The sequence below is a fragment of the Accipiter gentilis genome, chromosome 6 (assembly GCF_929443795.1).
Source record: "Accipiter gentilis chromosome 6, bAccGen1.1, whole genome shotgun sequence".
In the NCBI taxonomy this organism is placed as follows: domain Eukaryota; kingdom Metazoa; phylum Chordata; class Aves; order Accipitriformes; family Accipitridae; genus Astur; species Astur gentilis.
Genome location: NC_064885.1, coordinates 1,239,100 through 1,256,483, shown reverse-complemented (window position 1 = coordinate 1,256,483; position 17,384 = coordinate 1,239,100). Strand labels below are relative to the sequence as shown.

The following is a 17,384-nucleotide window of genomic DNA, read 5'->3' as shown; positions in this document are numbered from 1 at the left end:
TCCGGGTCGTGCCGGTCGTTAGCGGGGCGCGGAGGAAATGATCTCAAGCGGGGACCGCCGCGGCGGGTGAGCGAAGGCCGCCGGGGCCCTCCCGGGCCGGGCCCGCCGCTCCTTTGCCTTTTTTTTTTTTTCACAGGTGCCGGAGCGGAGGGCGCCGGGGCAGGCGGAGCAGCCCTCTCCCCGGGCCTGTAAGGCTTCGTTCGGTGCGTGCCGCGGCCCGGCCGCGCTCCGTCCGCAGGCCCGGCCTGGCGGGGCCGGGGTCCCGCCTCTGCCCCGCCGTGAGGGGCCGCGGCGGGGCCTGGGGGTGTCGAAAAGGCGGGAGGGGCCGGAGAGAGCTTGAGCCAAAAGCGTGCCCGGTTGCAGGGGGTGTGTGGGGGGGGCTCCCCCCACGGAGCCGTTAAGGTTGTTCCTTTTTCTGGAAGTTTTCATTAGGGCCCCTTTCCTGACGTGGCGTCGCGCTGCCATCCTCCTCCTGCCGCCCGCACAGGGCGGGAGGTAGAAAATGTTTCTCGTGTGGTAGCGGGGCTAATCAGAGGTTACGTTGCTGTTTACAGCAAAAGCCTCCTCGCTTACTAGTTAAGGAAGGAGTAATAGTTCCAACTCCTGCTCGGACCGGCTGTCCCCGGGGGTTCTGCTCCATTCCGCGCGGTCGGAGCAGTACGTCGAGGCCCGAAGCGTCAGAACGACCGCAGACCCGTGTTCGGGCAGACCGACGTTGGAGAGCTGTGTGCGCGCCTGGATTTCTCGCGGCCTGGCTGTCTTCCCGAGCATGCCTTTGTTCTTCTGCAGGAGGGATTGCTGAGGGGCCGAAGCAAGGCAGGACGCGGTGACGGACGTGCAGACCGAGGGCGTACGTCCATTGTTACCAGAGGTCTGAGCTGTGGGACAAGGTGTAGTTGCTTCCATAGGTCTTCATCTGCTTGTTCCTAACGGATTGTAGCAAGTGCCTTTGACTAGTTGGGAGGAACTGTGTTACTCGCAAGGCTTGGACAACTTCTGATTGATTTCTCTGTAACCCTTAGCTGCTTTGTTTGAGTAATTAACTTCTTAGATAACACCATGAGCCTAATGCACAATTTTTGGTCACTGCTGCCTGCTTACCAGTCAGGAGTTACTTTTCTGGCCCGCTCCGTGTGTCGTATGCAGCTGCCTGTGACTCAGATTTCTCATGGACCGCTTGGCTCAAGTGATGTAGCCAGAAAAAAAAGTTGTCTCGCCCAGATGTAGGCTGAAGCTTGCTGTTGCATTTTATGGTGATTAGTTGGAAGTAGAGAACAATGGCAGCCGGTAGGAGTTCCAGTTAAAGCATTTATAGACAAACTGAGCTTTTCCGGCACTAAAATTCTTAGAATTGGTTGGTGTCTTGATGATCTGTGCAGTGTTTGTATTGCTTGTTGTTTAATAGATGTTGTTTGTAGTGTTTGCTTAATTAGAGTAATTGACTTAGGAATTGCAGAATAATGTTACGTTTTAGGTGTTGTTCTAAGTTCAGTAGTTATTCAGATCTCTGGCAATTTTAAGGTACCATCTGTAGCTGCCAAATAAATTGCTGAACAGATGGATGTTTGTGGGTTTTTTTCCTTATGTTGAAAGCTGAGGTGGGGTGAGAAGGAAAAGGTTGTAGGAAGAATAGCAAGATAATTAGCAGGTTATTATATTTATTTATAAAAGGTTGCTCATGTGCCGTAGGCACAGAACAGAGAAGGGAGGAGATATTCATAGTCTGAAAGAGTCTTAAAACAACAACAACAAAAAAGCCAATGGCAAAATGTTTTTGAGAACAATAATTATTTAGAAGAAGGACAGGTTAGAAACTTGTATTTGTACTTTTCTGGTTGAAGAACTCGTATCTGGCACATTAGACAGAGTTTCAATCTTTTATTTGTTTGTTTGCATTTTGAAGTTATTGTCAATGGAAAAATAGGCATAGTGAGACTGGGGAGAGAAAGAAGCAGTGAATGTCTAGCTGGCTTTTTAACTGAGACAAGTATTCCAAAGACTGGACGTATTTGGTGAGGGAGTGGTGTTAATTTAAAAAAAATTTTTAAAAAAATGAAAACTACTTTGACTGCTCAGCATTCCAGGATGGCGGAAGAAGAGTTTTGAGTGAAAGGAGTTGCCAGGAAATAGAATGTGTTATGGTCTAGCATTTCAACGTCAAGGCACTTGAAGAGACATTTATAAATGTTGCCAGTTAAAAAACAAAACAACAACAAACCCCGCACGTATAGATGCACACCCCAGCTGAAGGAAGGGCAGAAAAGTCTTCCATTGTGTTTTGGCTCTGCATACTTTAAAAAGAGTTGTGTTCCTTTGGGAAATTGAGAGGGAGCGGAATTCCAGCTAGCATTTAAACTCGGAATGCGGTATTGTATGGTGTTTGTAGTCTTGGGTGAAGACTAAATAACAGGAAGTCCAGAGAACTTCAGCGTGTCTCACTAACAGTAATGTAGCTGCAAGGTGGCGAGCTACTGTTCTGCTGCTAAGTTGTCTGAAAAACAGCTGAATCTTGTTTTGTCAGAATTCATGTAGATGTGCCCTTAGGAATCTACTGAAGGTATTTTGTCTTTAATGTGGCCTTCATGTTTTTGTTGTAAATGGAAATTCCAGGCTTCTGGGTTGATCTTGCGCATTTCTGTTTCAGGGGCCCAGTGGTTATGACCGCTTTTGCCTTGCCGTCCTCATCTGGTGACTTGTGACTCTTCACCAATCACGGCGGAATCCGTCAAGCCCACGCTCTGCAGGGTTGTCATCTACCTACAGAAGGAGATGTCAGGGGACACGTGTCTAACCACCACCCTTTGTCCAGCTGCAGGGCCCAAGCCCAAAACTTGCAGCTTCAAAGCGGGCAGCCTTGGTAACAAGTATGTGCGACTGAATGTTGGGGGCTCTTTATATTACACTACAGTACAAGTACTGACCAGGCATGACACAATGCTTAAGGCCATGTTCAGCGGCAGAATGGAGGTGCTCACAGACAAGGAAGGTAAGGGCATGTCTTTTGTTGTTGACAGTTTTGTAGAACAACTGGGTTTTGGTGGAGGTCTTTTAAATATCTTAAGACTATGCTCAGTTAAGGATGTAGGGAAAGATACATTCCAAAAATAGCTCGGAACATTAGGCAGCCAACTCCCATTGGTGCTAACAATCCTCTGTGCTTTATAAAAATGTTCTTTTGTTACTAAAATTAACTAGCGGAAGGACTGGTTCTCTTTCCTACGATCACAGCTGGTATGCAGATTGTTGATGTTACGAAGACTGAACAGACAGTACGTGGGTTGTCATTTATGTGGTGTCATGTGTTGGCATCATTCAAAATGCGTACATGGGGAGGGACATTCAGTTTTCATCTTTAGAACTCGGAATAGCCTTGCTTGCTCTGTTGAAAATTCTTTTTTTTCCTCCTCCCAGTAGAATGTTCTGCTTGTGGCTTACGATGCTGTGACAGTATTTAGACGTCACTCAAGCAGTATGTCACCTCCTGCTCGACACTGAATATTGTCATTATAAAAATCCATAGTACATTATCAAGCGTAGAACAAGAAAGACAACCAATTCAGCAATGGCTATGAGTGCTTTCATTTTCCTCTCTTTGGTAGTCCAGGGCAAAATGACACCTTAGGAATGAGAGTTGTGGCACTGTGGAGAAGAGGCTGAGAGAGGTTGGCAAGCATTTAACCGCTTGGTGTTTCTGAACACTCGTATGCAAAAGCTCTTCTGCATGCCCAGATTACATCAGCTTAAACTCAATGTGCAACAGTGTGTTTACTTAAACTGAAACAACTCCTTGTGGATTTTGCATACCATTTAAACCAAGTTCCCCTTGAGTAGGCTGGGTCTTGCTGAGTGTTACATACAACTAAATCCATTTAGTCCAGCAGTTTTGTGTAAGAGCCTCAGCCTGAATGGAAAACAAGGTTCATGTTCTGACAGCTACAGCTGTAGAATCTAGCAGTGGTTTAGCTTATTTTCCGATGTTGTTTTCTGTACCTAGGTCCCAGAATAACACTTTTTTGCCTGCCTTCCATGTTATGGAAAAGGGTTTGGCACTGTATTAAGCTCTCTGCTTGCGTGTGTCCTGCATTGCTATTGTTTGCCAGCAAGTCAGACATCCTGTTTCCTAGTGAATGTGGCTTCAGGGATGTTTTAGAATTGCAAGAACTGTCTGTTGACTGCTGTTTCCTGTGCTGCATCCCCTCTCTACTCCCTCCTGATCTGTCTCGGTCCTGTTCTTTGCTCCTGTTTGGAGACTAGAACAGCTTTTTTCCCATACTGGGTTTTCTGGGCTAGTCTACCTTTTAGCATCTTCGGAACACTTCTGTCTCTTCAACTCCGAACAACAGCAGAAGATGTGGTTGGAAAACTGCCAAATCCTTCTCTCATTAGGCCACAGAACTTATCCCAAATCTACTTGTTGCAAACATTTCTGAATTCTCTCTTCTAGTCTTTCCTTGGCTTGCTTAGTGATAAGTTGCTAATTGCTCACCATTACACTGTAGCAGCAGTTAATCCATTTATTCCCACACAAATACAGCACACCTCCTTTTTGGTGGGAATATGACAAGCCTCTAAAGAAAAGAAGCAACCTATCTAACAATAAGCTTTTTTTTTGCAGACACACACCCCTGGTTTGAATGGCTTGGACAGTCAGTTAAATGGATGTAAATTAGACTTCCTATAGTAGTTAAAAAGGTCCATTCCTTTAATCAGAACCTAATACAGAAAAGATGAAGTGAGATAATAATTTTGGTCAGGTAGCCTACTGATGATCAGTTGATACAGCACAGTCAGGTTCCTGCAGCAGTTTTAGTGTTTTGTGATAGGAAGCCAAGAATTTTTAGCTCAAGGCTTTTCTTTTGGGGTGCTGGAAAGTAGTGAGAACATAACAGGAGGTACCAAAGGAGTGGTTCCACTGTCAGTTTCTGTTCTGTAACCAACTTCAATTTGCTCAAAGTCAGTAAGGACTTCCACTGAATGAAATGGGAAGAGTATCGTGTGCAGTTTCAGGAAACGTTAGGCTTATTTAACCTCTCTGAGGATCTTTCTCTTCCCCCCCTAGTGTTAAGGTGATTGAAAAGATGCAATCATTATTTTTCAGGCTGGATCCTTATAGACCGTTGCGGGAAACACTTCGGAACAATTTTAAACTATCTCCGAGATGACACGATTGCACTTCCAAAACACAGACAGGAGATCAAAGAGTTGATGGCAGAAGCCAAATACTATCTCATTCAGGGCTTAGTGGACATGTGCCAGGCAGCCCTGCAGGTAAGAAACAGAAGTAGCCTGTAAAGTTTTTTGTGGGTGTTTTGCTTATAAAATTTATCAAGACAACTTGAGAGAGTATTTCATGGCCTTAGAGACGGCATTGAGTCTTAGATGCACAAGATGACCTGGAAAGAAAATAAGACAGCAGTCAGGTAAGTTGTAAGAGCTTATCCAGTACGTTTATCAAAGCCATAGTTGTCCTTGCTCTGTATGCACACCTGAGATCCTGTGATGCTTTGAGTAAGAGATGAAATGTTTTCAGACCCATGTGCTACCATGGCATGGCCTTCCAGGCCACAGGTGCCTGTGCTCTGAAGTCATTTAGTGCAAGTAGTGAGGCAGATGCATTACCAAGGGAGCTATTTCTTTGTAAGAAGAGAAAGATTGTCCCCTGGTTAGATTATATGAATCTAGAATGTGCAAGACGTAGGTCTGAGTTCCTGTGGTTTTGGAGATGTCTGGTGTGACAATGGGTAAATCATTTCCCTTTGTGCTTCTGTTCGGTTGTCCAGCTGCCCCCTCGCAATGGGGATAGTAGCACTTTTCTACTTCACAGGTATGCCAGGAGGATGAATAAAGTAGAAACTGTATTGACAATTTGTCGTTTAAATAGAGGGACTGATTCTTTTCTGTTTCTTTTTTTTGTATTTTATTTGGGAAATAGTGAATTAGTTCCTCTTGTGTGAAATGAAATAAAAGCCAGAAATTTAAAGGAAACTGATTGAATAAACATTATTATTTTGAGCATATGTTTTAAAAGGCCTTATGGCATTTGTCTAAATTTCTCCCAAGTTATGTCACTTCTAATTAGATAGTATTTATAAGCAGAATGGGTTTGAATCTTTGAAAACATGGTAACTTTTTTTCTAAGTTTGAATCTTAATGGAGAAAAACACCTACATGGTAAGCAGTGAGTACTTTAAGGACTTTTCTTCATATCAGTTTTGCAAATATGTAAGCCCATAGTGGCTTTATTCACTTCATGAGTCCGTATGCATTCAGCTGATTGCAATCAGCTTGTTCTGCCAACCTTTTAATAAGGTTAGCCCAGATGCAATATATATAACTTATTATTAGTCTCAGCATTGTGAAATGAATGTTTCTTGCAGGGCAAAACTTAGTAATTCATAAATGCCTCACATACTAGGTTGAAAATACTTCTTGTATCCCCTGAAAGAAATCCAAAGCCACACTGACAATTTTCCTTCCGGTTTGGAATTTAAAACCTTTTTTCTAACAACGAAACGTTCTAAGGCTTTCCTATTAGCTATTCAGCTTTCCTTAATTTGCTACATGAGGAATCTGGAGTTACAGGCTGTGCTACTTGCTCTTGATTGTTGCTTTTGTATCACAAGGAGCTGAAGTCCGTTTTGGTGACATGCTGTTCTTTCTAAATGTTCAGTTCACAGTGGCTGATATTCTTACATACTGCAGTGTTTTGAGTTGGTTAAAACTAGTGCAAACTCCTACTATCCTTTTCTTCAAAAAAGGATAGAATAATAAACCCACTTAAACCAAATATGACTTGAGCTTAGAGTCCTTGCTATAGCTAAGAAGGACATCCACCTGCATCCCAGTGTTTCAATTACTGCTGCCTTTTGGGGATAAGAAATCCCTCCACTGTATTTCTGGGTTGCAGATCAAGGTAACGCTGTGTGGTTACTATAGCAACACAGAGCTTTTTTTTTTCTTTTTTCCCCCCCTTGCATTGCAGGATTTGGGAATATGGCTGGAGGGGTTAGAGAAAACAGCAGCAGCAGATGTTAGCTTTAGCATTTATCTCTCTCGAGTTTATTTCCTCTCTCTCTTCTTTCTTCAAAACAGGACAAGAAAGACTTGTATGAACCTGTCTGTAGCATCCCTATTATCACATCTCCAAAAGAAGAAGAGAGACTGATAGAATCATCAATGAAAGTAACTACTTTTCCACAACTATCCAGTGAGAAACTGAATTTTTGCTAAATGTATTCAAACACAGAACTTATCTTTTCTGCTTTTTCTCTTTCTCTCCCAATAGCCTGTTGTTAAGCTGCTTTATAATAGAAGCAACAATAAATACTCCTACACCAGGTATGTCAGGGTTTTTTTTCCCCACTGTAACGGGAAAGTTTCCCTTGGACTATGGGAATGGAGGAAGATGTGGTACGACCTAACTTGTTTGGGGGTCTTTTTGTTTGGTTTGTTTTGGGGTTTTTTTTTTGCTTACAGTGGTGCTCTTCTATGGATTTGAGCGCAGTTATTTTTGACTGACATGAGTCTAAATAGGGGAGAACACAATAAACTGTATCTGTTGAAGTTTAGTGTACAGTTCAGTTGTGTGAGAAGAAACAAGGGCAGGATGAGGCTATTAATATTGGCTGAAACTAGATGTGACTTGGGTAATGCAACACAAACTGGTCTGCAGAGCATTACCTTGTCAATGCAAAACTAATGCAGCCATGATTCCCGCCTTGTCAGTTTAGCTCTACTTTTGAGTCTGCATATAGCTGTGCCAGCACTCTTTTATTCTGACCTACAGACATTCTTGATGTTCCAGCGCCTTCAGTGCCTCTAAACGAATTGATTATTTGGTTACAAAGGAAAGTATCTGTTCTGCTCAGGAGCAACCTAGTTAGGGCCAGGGCAGTAATTTTCTGGCTTTCCTCGTGTATAAAATAACATTATTTAGTTCTGTGCTGCAACTATCATAATCCCTTTGTTACGATGCTATTAGAATGGCTTTGGATTTCCCAAACCAGTCATTGAAATGATACGAGTAATCCTTTATGCTATGCAGAATCCTCATTTTCAGCCTTTTCAATGTGAGATACAAGCTTGGAAGCTTTTTTTCTCTGGACAAACTGATGGTCTATCTGTCAGAGAGATGGATTCTAACAATCATGATATTTCAGGTAGTCGGGAAATGCTACCTGCGGGAGTGCTGAAGAGCAGCAGCCCGTTTTTCAGCAAACTGCATTTGTGTCTGCCAGTCGTATTGGACTCCTCCCTGTTACCCTTTAGCTTACAGCAGTGATGCTAAAGCAAGCACAGAATAGTATATTAGTCACCATGGGTCTGGAAACATAAACGTACTAGTAATGAGAGCGACAGAATCCTGGATACCAGGAGGTGCTGGTATCTCAACTAAGCTGTAGGGTTCTAATTATTCCTTGCGCATGAATCTGCATGCCTTGAGGGTGTTTAAATGAGGCATCTTTATTTAAAATTCCACACTGGCTGCTAGCAAGCAAAGATTTTTTTTCCTTCTATTCTTCCTAATCAACAGTATAAAAGGAGCTTTCTCAGTTATGTTGTCAGTGTGGTCTAATAACATAAATGGATGAAGACTTCCACATTATTTTTCCCAGCTCTGCCACTTGACGGAGGCTGGGACTTGTCAGTGGCTGAATCGTAAGTTGCTTTATCAACTGATTCTTGCGAGCTGAAGGTTTTGTCTGGTTGCACATCATTCTTTTTTGATTTAGAGCTGAAAAGAAATACTTCTCAGACTATGTATTTTATGTAAAGCCCAGTCAGCTTTTCTTATTAGCAGTGTCTTGATTCACAAGTATTTCATAGCCTTCCTGGACCACTTGCAAAAGTTAAGATACTGCATACAAAAGTACAATGTCATGTCTCTGGGTAGATTCTTGGCAGCAAGGTATGAACCTTGAGCTTATGGGTCCAAAGAGTAAGCAATTTCGCTGTTAAAGCTAGCAAGGTTGGCTTTGTTGTCTAGGCGATAATACGTTCACCAATTTCCACATATCCACACATAATTTCCCAGCCACCTATAAAAAGAGACAAAGGGGCAGAGTACTTAATTTCAATACAGCTGCATTCAAGCTGATGTCAGAGGAGTAGGGCTTTTAGATTTGGGTTGGTGCTTTTTGGTTTTTTTACTTAATCAAATTGGACATTGATTGGCCATGATGTAGTTAAAGTAAAATATTTTAAATATTAAGAATAGCTTTCTGATAGCTTTACTTGACTTTAAAGCTATAATACAGTATATTTTTTTTTTCTCTAGAACATCTAGATCTTGCTTGGAAAGTAATTAAGATCCTACATTGTGTTGGCTGTCAGTAAAACTTAAGTTTCCTAAATAATGTATTCACCCTAGAAATTTGTATATGCTATCACTAGTGTTACGTGCAGAACACCTTGCTTTTTAGCTGGCCTTCTAACATGCATTGACTCTTTGGACTTCTGCTGTTACTAAGCTAAAGAGAACTGTAGTTAGCATGTGATTTAATCGTCTTGAGTGTCAGTCAAAAGATAGTTGTAGATAGTTGATGTAATGATTTGGGGAAATTGTGCTGTCGTTATTAATTATATAACTTGACCTCTAAAAGCTGGTGTGTTTGCTCATGGGGATCAGAGCATCTTATTTGTATCTGAAATTGGCTATTACCATGTCTTTTCTTGGCAGCATATGGCAATGAGTCACTACTTATTTGTATTCTGCAGTTAGATCAATGCTTAAAACTGTGGTGGAATAGGCATATAAAATCTCTAGAGATGGCCAGTTGAAAAACGGCAAAAACCATACTCCTTCTTTTGTTGCTGTGTTTCAGTAACTCAGATGACAACTTACTGAAGAACATAGAACTGTTTGACAAACTATCTCTCCGATTCAACGGCAGAGTTCTTTTCATTAAGGATGTTATAGGGGATGAAATCTGCTGCTGGTCTTTCTATGGACAGGGTCGGAAACTCGCTGAAGTCTGTTGTACCTCTATAGTGTATGCTACAGAGAAGAAGCAAACCAAGGTAATGGAGTTTTACCCATCTGTCTCTTATGGTTTAAAAAAAATAAAATGTTGATGATACATTGCAGAAAGATACAGATTTTGTATAACTTAAGCCAAATTGCTAGGGGCGAGCAATATCACTTGTTGGAAAAGCTTTGATACCAGCTCTCCTGAATGTTGACTGGAATTGATGGTCAGTGACATCAAAATTACTAGAATGGCTTGCTGCTTAGGGGGCTGCAGGATGAGCTGCCATCTAGGTAAAAGATGCTGCATACTAGATAGAATTCAGAGAAGACTAAACATGGTAGCAGGTTTGAAGGAAAGGCTGAGAATAGCAATTCTGAAAGCATGTGCATTTTAGCACTAGTCTCTTAAAGTTGATGGACTTTGTGTCCCCAAAGCATGTAAATGCCTTGAAATTCTTCTCTAATTAAATGGAGTAAAGATCTAATTCTGCTCCTAATTATACCTACATAAGTTTACTTCATTGCAGTTACTTTGTACTGTGTTTCACTTGCACAGATGTAGTCATTGTATGTATTTGGACTAAATGGTTGTATCTGGGAGTATAAATTTCTTCAGAGTGTTGGAAGATATAGGCCAAAAAGGAGAAGGCTGAAACTGATCTGTCCCAGCCTGAATAACTGAAATGGATAGGATGAAATTAATGAAAAGGAAACTTGAGCTCAGACACTGTTTAGAAACATGGTATATTTATTATCGTTGTGCTTTTATGTGCAAAACTACAGAATATCTGTTTAAAAAAAACCAAAACAGTTCAGCAGGAGTGCAGATTCCCAATTATCAACCTATCTTGATTTCCCCACACTTCCAGCAATTCTTCTCATAGTCTTCCCACCTCTGATTTTGCAAAGGTTACCTAAAGACTTGCTTTCAAGCACAGTACGTCCTAAAGAGATGAGTTACATGCATGAAAATATGATAATGATTAGCATGATAAATCTACAGAGTTTCCCTAACTTCAGGAGGTAACTTTTGACTTGCAGTGGTGCAGGTAAGGTGACCAGGTCCAACATTAGCACTTAAGAATCAGAAATACTGTTTTCCATTCTAGAATGATCTAAAAGCAGAGGTGAGGTAGACAAGCTGGTGGTGGGAATAATCCTCTACTAGGAATTGGTCTGCTTTGCTCACCTTTCTCGTTTACAATTGTTTTACTCTCTTCATAGTGTATGTCTTTTTATGGCTCAAATATCTTTTTACTTATGGGTAAGTGTTCCAGTCATGTTATCCCATATAGATCTGGAAAAGGACATGTGCTGTTTTTTGTAGGTTGAATTCCCTGAGGCACGAATTTATGAGGAAACGCTAAATGTCTTGCTATATGAAACACCACGGGTTCCTGATAACTCTTTGCTGGAAGCAACAAGTAGGAGCCGAAGCCAGGCATCTCACAGTGAGGATGATGAGGGTTTTGAACTTCGTGACCGAGTGCGCCGAATCCATGTGAAGAGATATAGCACCTATGATGACCGTCAGCTTGGCCACTAGCATATCAGTCAAGGAGTAAGGATTTGGTGTCAAGGCTTGTATCGATATTCTTTGAGGGAGATCAGGAAGTAGGGGAGGGATCAGTTGGACTCTGGATTGATCTTCATTTGGCTTCTTGGCTCCCTAGAGAAGCAAATGGGCATTTTGTGCGCACAAAGCAACACTAAAGGCCGAGGGCTTTGAGAACTAAGATGTTAATTTTGCACCACGTGCTTTAAGTACAGACTGGCCCCCTTTTCATGCCATGTGAGGAATGGAATTCAGAACACTGATTCTGACAGTTTGTGGTTGCTCTTGCATATCTAATGACTTGCCAGTTTTCTTACTTCCTGTGAGAAGTACTGCTTTTCCTGAATGAGATGGCGTGATTTGAAAAATCTTTTTCCAGATACCTGCCGTTTTAGGATTTTGTATAATGGAACTTCCAGTTTTTAAATCAAGATACTGAAGAGGGGGTGGAGAGAACTTGAACATGACTACTCATAGCAAACACTACATCTGATAACCCCCAGAAGAAATGGTTAGCTATCCAGTAGTCAGATGCACTGCACAGGTGATTTCTCCCACCTCTTTCCCCCAGTACACGTACAAAAGTTTGTGTTCCAAGATAGCTGTCTAAAACTCATTAATTCTAAGGTAAGCTCTTCCAAAGAGGTAAGAGTCAAGTCATCAAAAAGCTGCCCTGGTAAAAATGAGAAAACTTTGAAAATTTAAATATGTATGTCATGATTTGTCTTGGGAGATGGGGAAATGGGTATGGTGAAGGGAGAAACTTCCTCAAGTAAGAAAATTTGAGGAATAAATTGTGGCAGGGTTGCCATTGTTTAGGCTTGTGATAGTCTAATCCTGTTTATATAAAAACAACGGCAATCTGGGGAATTAGTTTTACATTAGTTTCCTCCTGTGGCCCAAAAGTGCTATTTGATGTTAAATTTCTCAAGCAGCAGGGGAAAAATTGCAGTGACTGGGGAAGTACAGTCTAAACATTTTATAAGGCTAGATAATGTTCACATACTTAAGGGTGATTTCAAGTTTTGTGCTCTGAATCCCTTCTAGAGCATAGAATTTGAAGTGGAAAGAGAAGAATAGTCATAAAAATTTTGTTCTAGCATGAAACTGCAACAGGCTTTGGACACAGGAGAAAGATAGCTTATACTAAATTTTAAACTGAAATAATAACTTTTATTCTGAGTGCTTGGCTGGGTGCTAATTGTAAAGGGCCTTTGAAAAATCTGGAGTCAAGGCTGCTCTGCAAATTGGGTGTCTGGAAACAGTTTCAAGTTTAGTAGGAAAAGGTGTTACTGTATTTTTAAATGTTTGCTTGTAGGTTTCAGCTGTAGGTTGCAGATTCAAATTTTACCACTGTCATAAATGGTTATTACTTGATGGCTGTTCAGTGGGAGCTATGGATATGTGACAGTGGTGGAGCATGCTCCACAACTGCTTTTATGTTCCCATATTGTATGTGAACAGGGAAGCTTCGGATTCTGCAACGGTTAGTCTTGAACTGCTTTGACTGGTGCCAAATCTACCTATAAGTTTTAAACCATATTACTGCAAAAGCCTGACAAGAAGTGAAGTCATAAGCAGAATTAAGATGGTAGATGGTTTGGTAGTAATAGAAGCAGGGGAGGGAACAAAAAAATTATTTTCACTCAATTAGTCTTTTGAAAATGAAATTGTTGAGGGAGGGTTAGTAAGAAAACACTAATGGCTGCAAACTTTCAGGACTTTATTGCCTAGCCAGACCTCTACATGTGGCAGGCATTCACTTAGCTCTCCTCACATTTGGGAAGTAGCATTGCCACAGTAATGCACCTGCCTTTTTGTGAAAGGCCTCTTTAAAACTCTAATAACCTCTTTTCTTTTTATCTTGCTTTCTGTAAGTTGTTTTCCAGCTGGTTTTTCTATTGTGCCAGTGAAAATACAGCTGCTGAAATTAGTTTTGACGAAGGCTTTTGTGTGTGTTTGGGGTTTTTTTCTTTACTTCTGCTAGAGTGTGATGTGGATTATTTTTTTTTCCCCCCTCCACTAACACTATTTGAATTACACTGTGGTGGATGCTTGGAAGCTACCAGCAGAGCCTATAGTGATAGTGTCTTTGTTCTGTACTTAATAGCTTCAATTCATTCTCTTGTACTTTTTCTCCATCTTGTAACAAATAAGACTGCCATTTAAAAATCATGTGTAGCACTTCTGTTTCTTGGGAAATGATTTATATTATTTTTTTTCTTGTTACTATCATAGTGAACATTAACAGATTAAGTAAGTGATGCTGGTAGCCTTGCAAAATTATGTTTAAAAGAAGTTATAAGCAGGAAAATGTCATCTTTGCATTTCTTTTATCTGGGGAGTACAAGTATGGGAAGGAGTGTGTGAAAGAGAATTGAGTGTCAGATCTGTGTGCTAGTCCAGAGGCTTTCATTCCGTGTTGGATTCTGTACTCCCAGGATTCATATTGTGACTTATTACACTGTAAGAAGCAGAGAAAAGCTTGTGTTTTGGTTTAGTTGGCTTCCTTTTCCCTGTCTCCCGTAGCCAACAAGTAGTATTAATTTCAGAATTGAATTTAGATTAAATTTATCTTGGAAACAAACTGTTTTGAGAACCATCTGGGTTGTGAGAATCTTTTTAAAAGTGCAAAATAATTTCTTGGTATTTGTGGAATATCAGTAAAAACTGTAAGAGGTTATGAATGTTTTTAAAATATGTACAGATACTCTCTTCATTTCACCTTCTTATCTCATCCCCATTCATTCTCCATTCTCTGCTTCCAATTAGTACTGATTACAAAACATCTGCTTTTAGACTAAGATATGACTAGAACTGGAATGATGTTAAACAATGCTTAGCCACTGTGGACAGAACACTCTGTCAGCCTATAAGCTTTACTTAGAGTAAAAATCTAATTGCATAAACACTAAAGTTTTTTGTCTATTCAAAAGATATTTCAAAACCATGGTCTTGGTGTTCATTGTCCTGACAGGATTTTCAGGATGTGCCTGAGAGATCCCAGTTAAATACCCATGGCTGGGTTTAACTAGCAGTTCTATAGTTCCCTCCACTGCTGGACAGATTGGAATGGGAGAACATCAGGAAATCCTTTGTGTAGGTGTGTTCTGGGGTGTGTGCTATTCAGATGTGTGCAAGGCTAAAATGATTGTAGTATTAGAGATCCCCTCCCTAGGTAGGGCTGCTATACTTGGGTTTCTGATAAAATCTAGAATGCCCCGAGTTACCTCTTACCTGAGTGCTTACATAATTGGCTAATGTAAATGAAGTCTCCATAAGTCTAAATGTAGACATGAATGCAGCCATCACTTACACAGTTCATGGGTTGAACGTTTTTCTAATACACATGATAGAACACTGTATTTTTCTCTTAAGAGTCCTGCTTATCTGAAACTGCTCCAATACAGGATGTTAGTGAATGTCCTCTCCACCAAAATCATGTCATGTTGATTTATACAGTCTCTGTACTACCAGCTTCTCATAATTTCGAATACTGTAGTTTTGGTGTAACATGTGCTTTGTATTCTCATGTTAATCATCCTTAACTTAATTAAAAGCTATAAATTGTTTTGACAACAACATTCTAGACATTCTAGAACATAATTTTACAACCTGGTGTAATGGACAAAAAGCAGCACTGAAAAGGATAATGCCATTTTGAACCGTAGCATTCACTTATTTGTAGTAACCTGTCTACTTCCAGAGAGAGAGCGAACAGCTGTGCGTCCTAAGGCTCTTCTCTACTGGCTTTAAATATCACAAATTATGATCCCTATTAAGACAATATAAATTTCTAATTATATGCATTTGTTTGCAAGTTACGAGACTTGTAATGGCTTTCTACATAGACCATCACCAATGGATGTGTTTACTGATGTGCCTGTGAATTTATAGTAGCCTTTAGGAGGAAGAAATGCCTTTTTGCCTCATTTGTAATGTATGAATTCTAACTACATCAGCTGGCATTCATTAGCTGCTGGAGCTCTTTTTGAAACCTTTCTGTCCTCTTCACTCTTAAATTTACATGAACTTTTGCGCATTCAGATATTATATTAGCAGACAGAGAATGAATGGAAAACATTAACTGACATCTATACACAAGTACTGTAATAAAGAGTTGCATGTTTCTGTAATGGGGTCCTCACATATTGCAAAACAGCCTCAGTCTTTCTACAGAGAAGGAAACTTGGTGCTTTGAGTGAATGTCTTATGTTAAACAGCTTTTCAGTATCAGTGTTAATTAGGCAATAATGTCAAAAGAGAGAGTTCTGCAGGGTAGCAACCTCCAACTGCTTGATAAATGCCGAGACAAAACTAACTGTTTAACCTTCACCTTGACATTTAGTTTTTGGAACAGGAGACGTTTATCCTACTGTAATGTTCCATTCTGCAGACTTTTTCTCTCTTGCACTCCATGGTTAAAATATAAAATAACTGACAGAGACTGGGAGGGCATTGGAGGGACCGATACTATGGTGTTATTGAAAAGCTGCGTTCTGCTTGGAACAGGAAATGCTTATTGTGGGTTTGATTAGATTTTTTTTTCTCTCGAGGTTTTTTAGTTTTCAGACAAAATTCACTGTAGGAAATACTGATGAAGTGTACCTTGACTGAATGTCTCTGGCCCAGTAGTCCCTGTCTTACACAATTAGATTATATCCTCTGACAATCCTTGGCATTAAATCTTTACAGTCAAATTTCACACCATCTTTTCTGTTAGGAGAACTGAGGTTTTATTAAGAGATGAGTGGGCATGAGTCCTGTTTCCAGCTTTGCCACTAACTATGTGACATACAGCAACTCAGTTTTTCTGTATGTGTGTCATTTTTCCTTATCTGTAATAAAATGGTGGTAAGACCCTCCCCTACCTCAGAGGGATGTTGAAGTTTAATGTGTTTAATAATAGTAAAGGACTTTGGATTTCTATAATATTTTATATCCAGAGGATGGCAAATATGATTGCTGATCTTGTTTAAACTGACATTCTGTGATCAAGCTGTTTTCTTACAACATCAGGCTTTGTTTTATTTTTGTGTCTTACCTTTTAAGGGTCAGCCTTATGGATAAAATACTTAGTTAATGCAGTAACTATATTAGCTATTGATTAAAGTGTTTTCTCTTTTATCAGTGCATTAAATGGAAATGGAACACTAATTTTTAATAAAGTGTTATATTTTGTCTTCTGTGATTTTTCTCCAGCATCATAACTTTTTATTCGTCATGTTGGTCTGCACTCTTCTGCATTGTAGTTGTGATCCTCACCAACTATTTACGATTTCTGAACCACAGAAATACTGTGTCAGCAAATGGCTTTTGTATTATATGGAGCTGTTGCTACCTTTCACCCATGCCTTGCAGGTGCAGGCTATTTGTAGGATTTATGAGTGGACTTACAGGTGCTCTGCAGACAAGTGGTTTTGATTTTCTCTGGGCTTTTCCTTTAATTGTAGAACAACTCATTGGCTGCAGTGGTTTTCACGTTAATGGAAATAACTTCATTTCCTAATAAGAATAACAGTGCATTTTGATCTTTCCTTAAGTCTACACACAATTTGTATTACCACAAAGGTAACCTAACTTGTATTTTGAACATCTTTAACCTTTCTTGACTGATGGGGCAGCCTAGCAGGGAATTAGATCCAGAGATGTAGCCTGTGTTCTGCAGCAGGTGTGCTTTTGAGGTGGCCAACATAATCTGTTGGTTCTATTTAGCTGTTCTCTTTGCTGCTTTGCTCTCTTTGTTCTCTTTGCTTTCTGAGCTAAGCCATAGGGTTTTTTGTTGTGAGCAACAACCACAAAAACTATTCTACAAAGTATCTGAGTGTCTTTGAAGGAAGTTAGGTAATCCTTCTGTTT

The 17,384-nt window shown here is 40.4% G+C and overlaps 1 protein-coding gene across 10 annotated transcripts; it reads left to right on the top strand.

The window, feature by feature from the left end:
• The first annotated feature begins 8 nt into the window (after positions 1-8).
• Positions 9-16,716, top strand: TNFAIP1 (TNF alpha induced protein 1). Of its 10 annotated transcripts, XM_049801867.1 has the most exons (8): positions 119-203; positions 790-892; positions 2,645-2,986; positions 5,099-5,268; positions 7,093-7,182; positions 7,286-7,338; positions 9,825-10,020; positions 11,298-16,716. In XM_049801867.1, exons 3-8 carry the CDS (start codon positions 2,770-2,772, stop codon positions 11,514-11,516), a joined length of 945 nt encoding a protein of 314 aa, XP_049657824.1. In that variant the 5' UTR covers positions 119-203; positions 790-892; positions 2,645-2,769; the 3' UTR covers positions 11,517-16,716. The 10 variants fall into 10 exon arrangements, with proteins under 10 accessions (XP_049657826.1, XP_049657824.1, XP_049657820.1 ...); XM_049801869.1 differs by lacking the exons at positions 119-203; positions 790-892 and adding an exon at positions 9-66; XM_049801863.1 differs by having other exon boundaries at positions 790-2,986.
• The last annotated feature ends 668 nt before the right edge of the window (positions 16,717-17,384 follow it).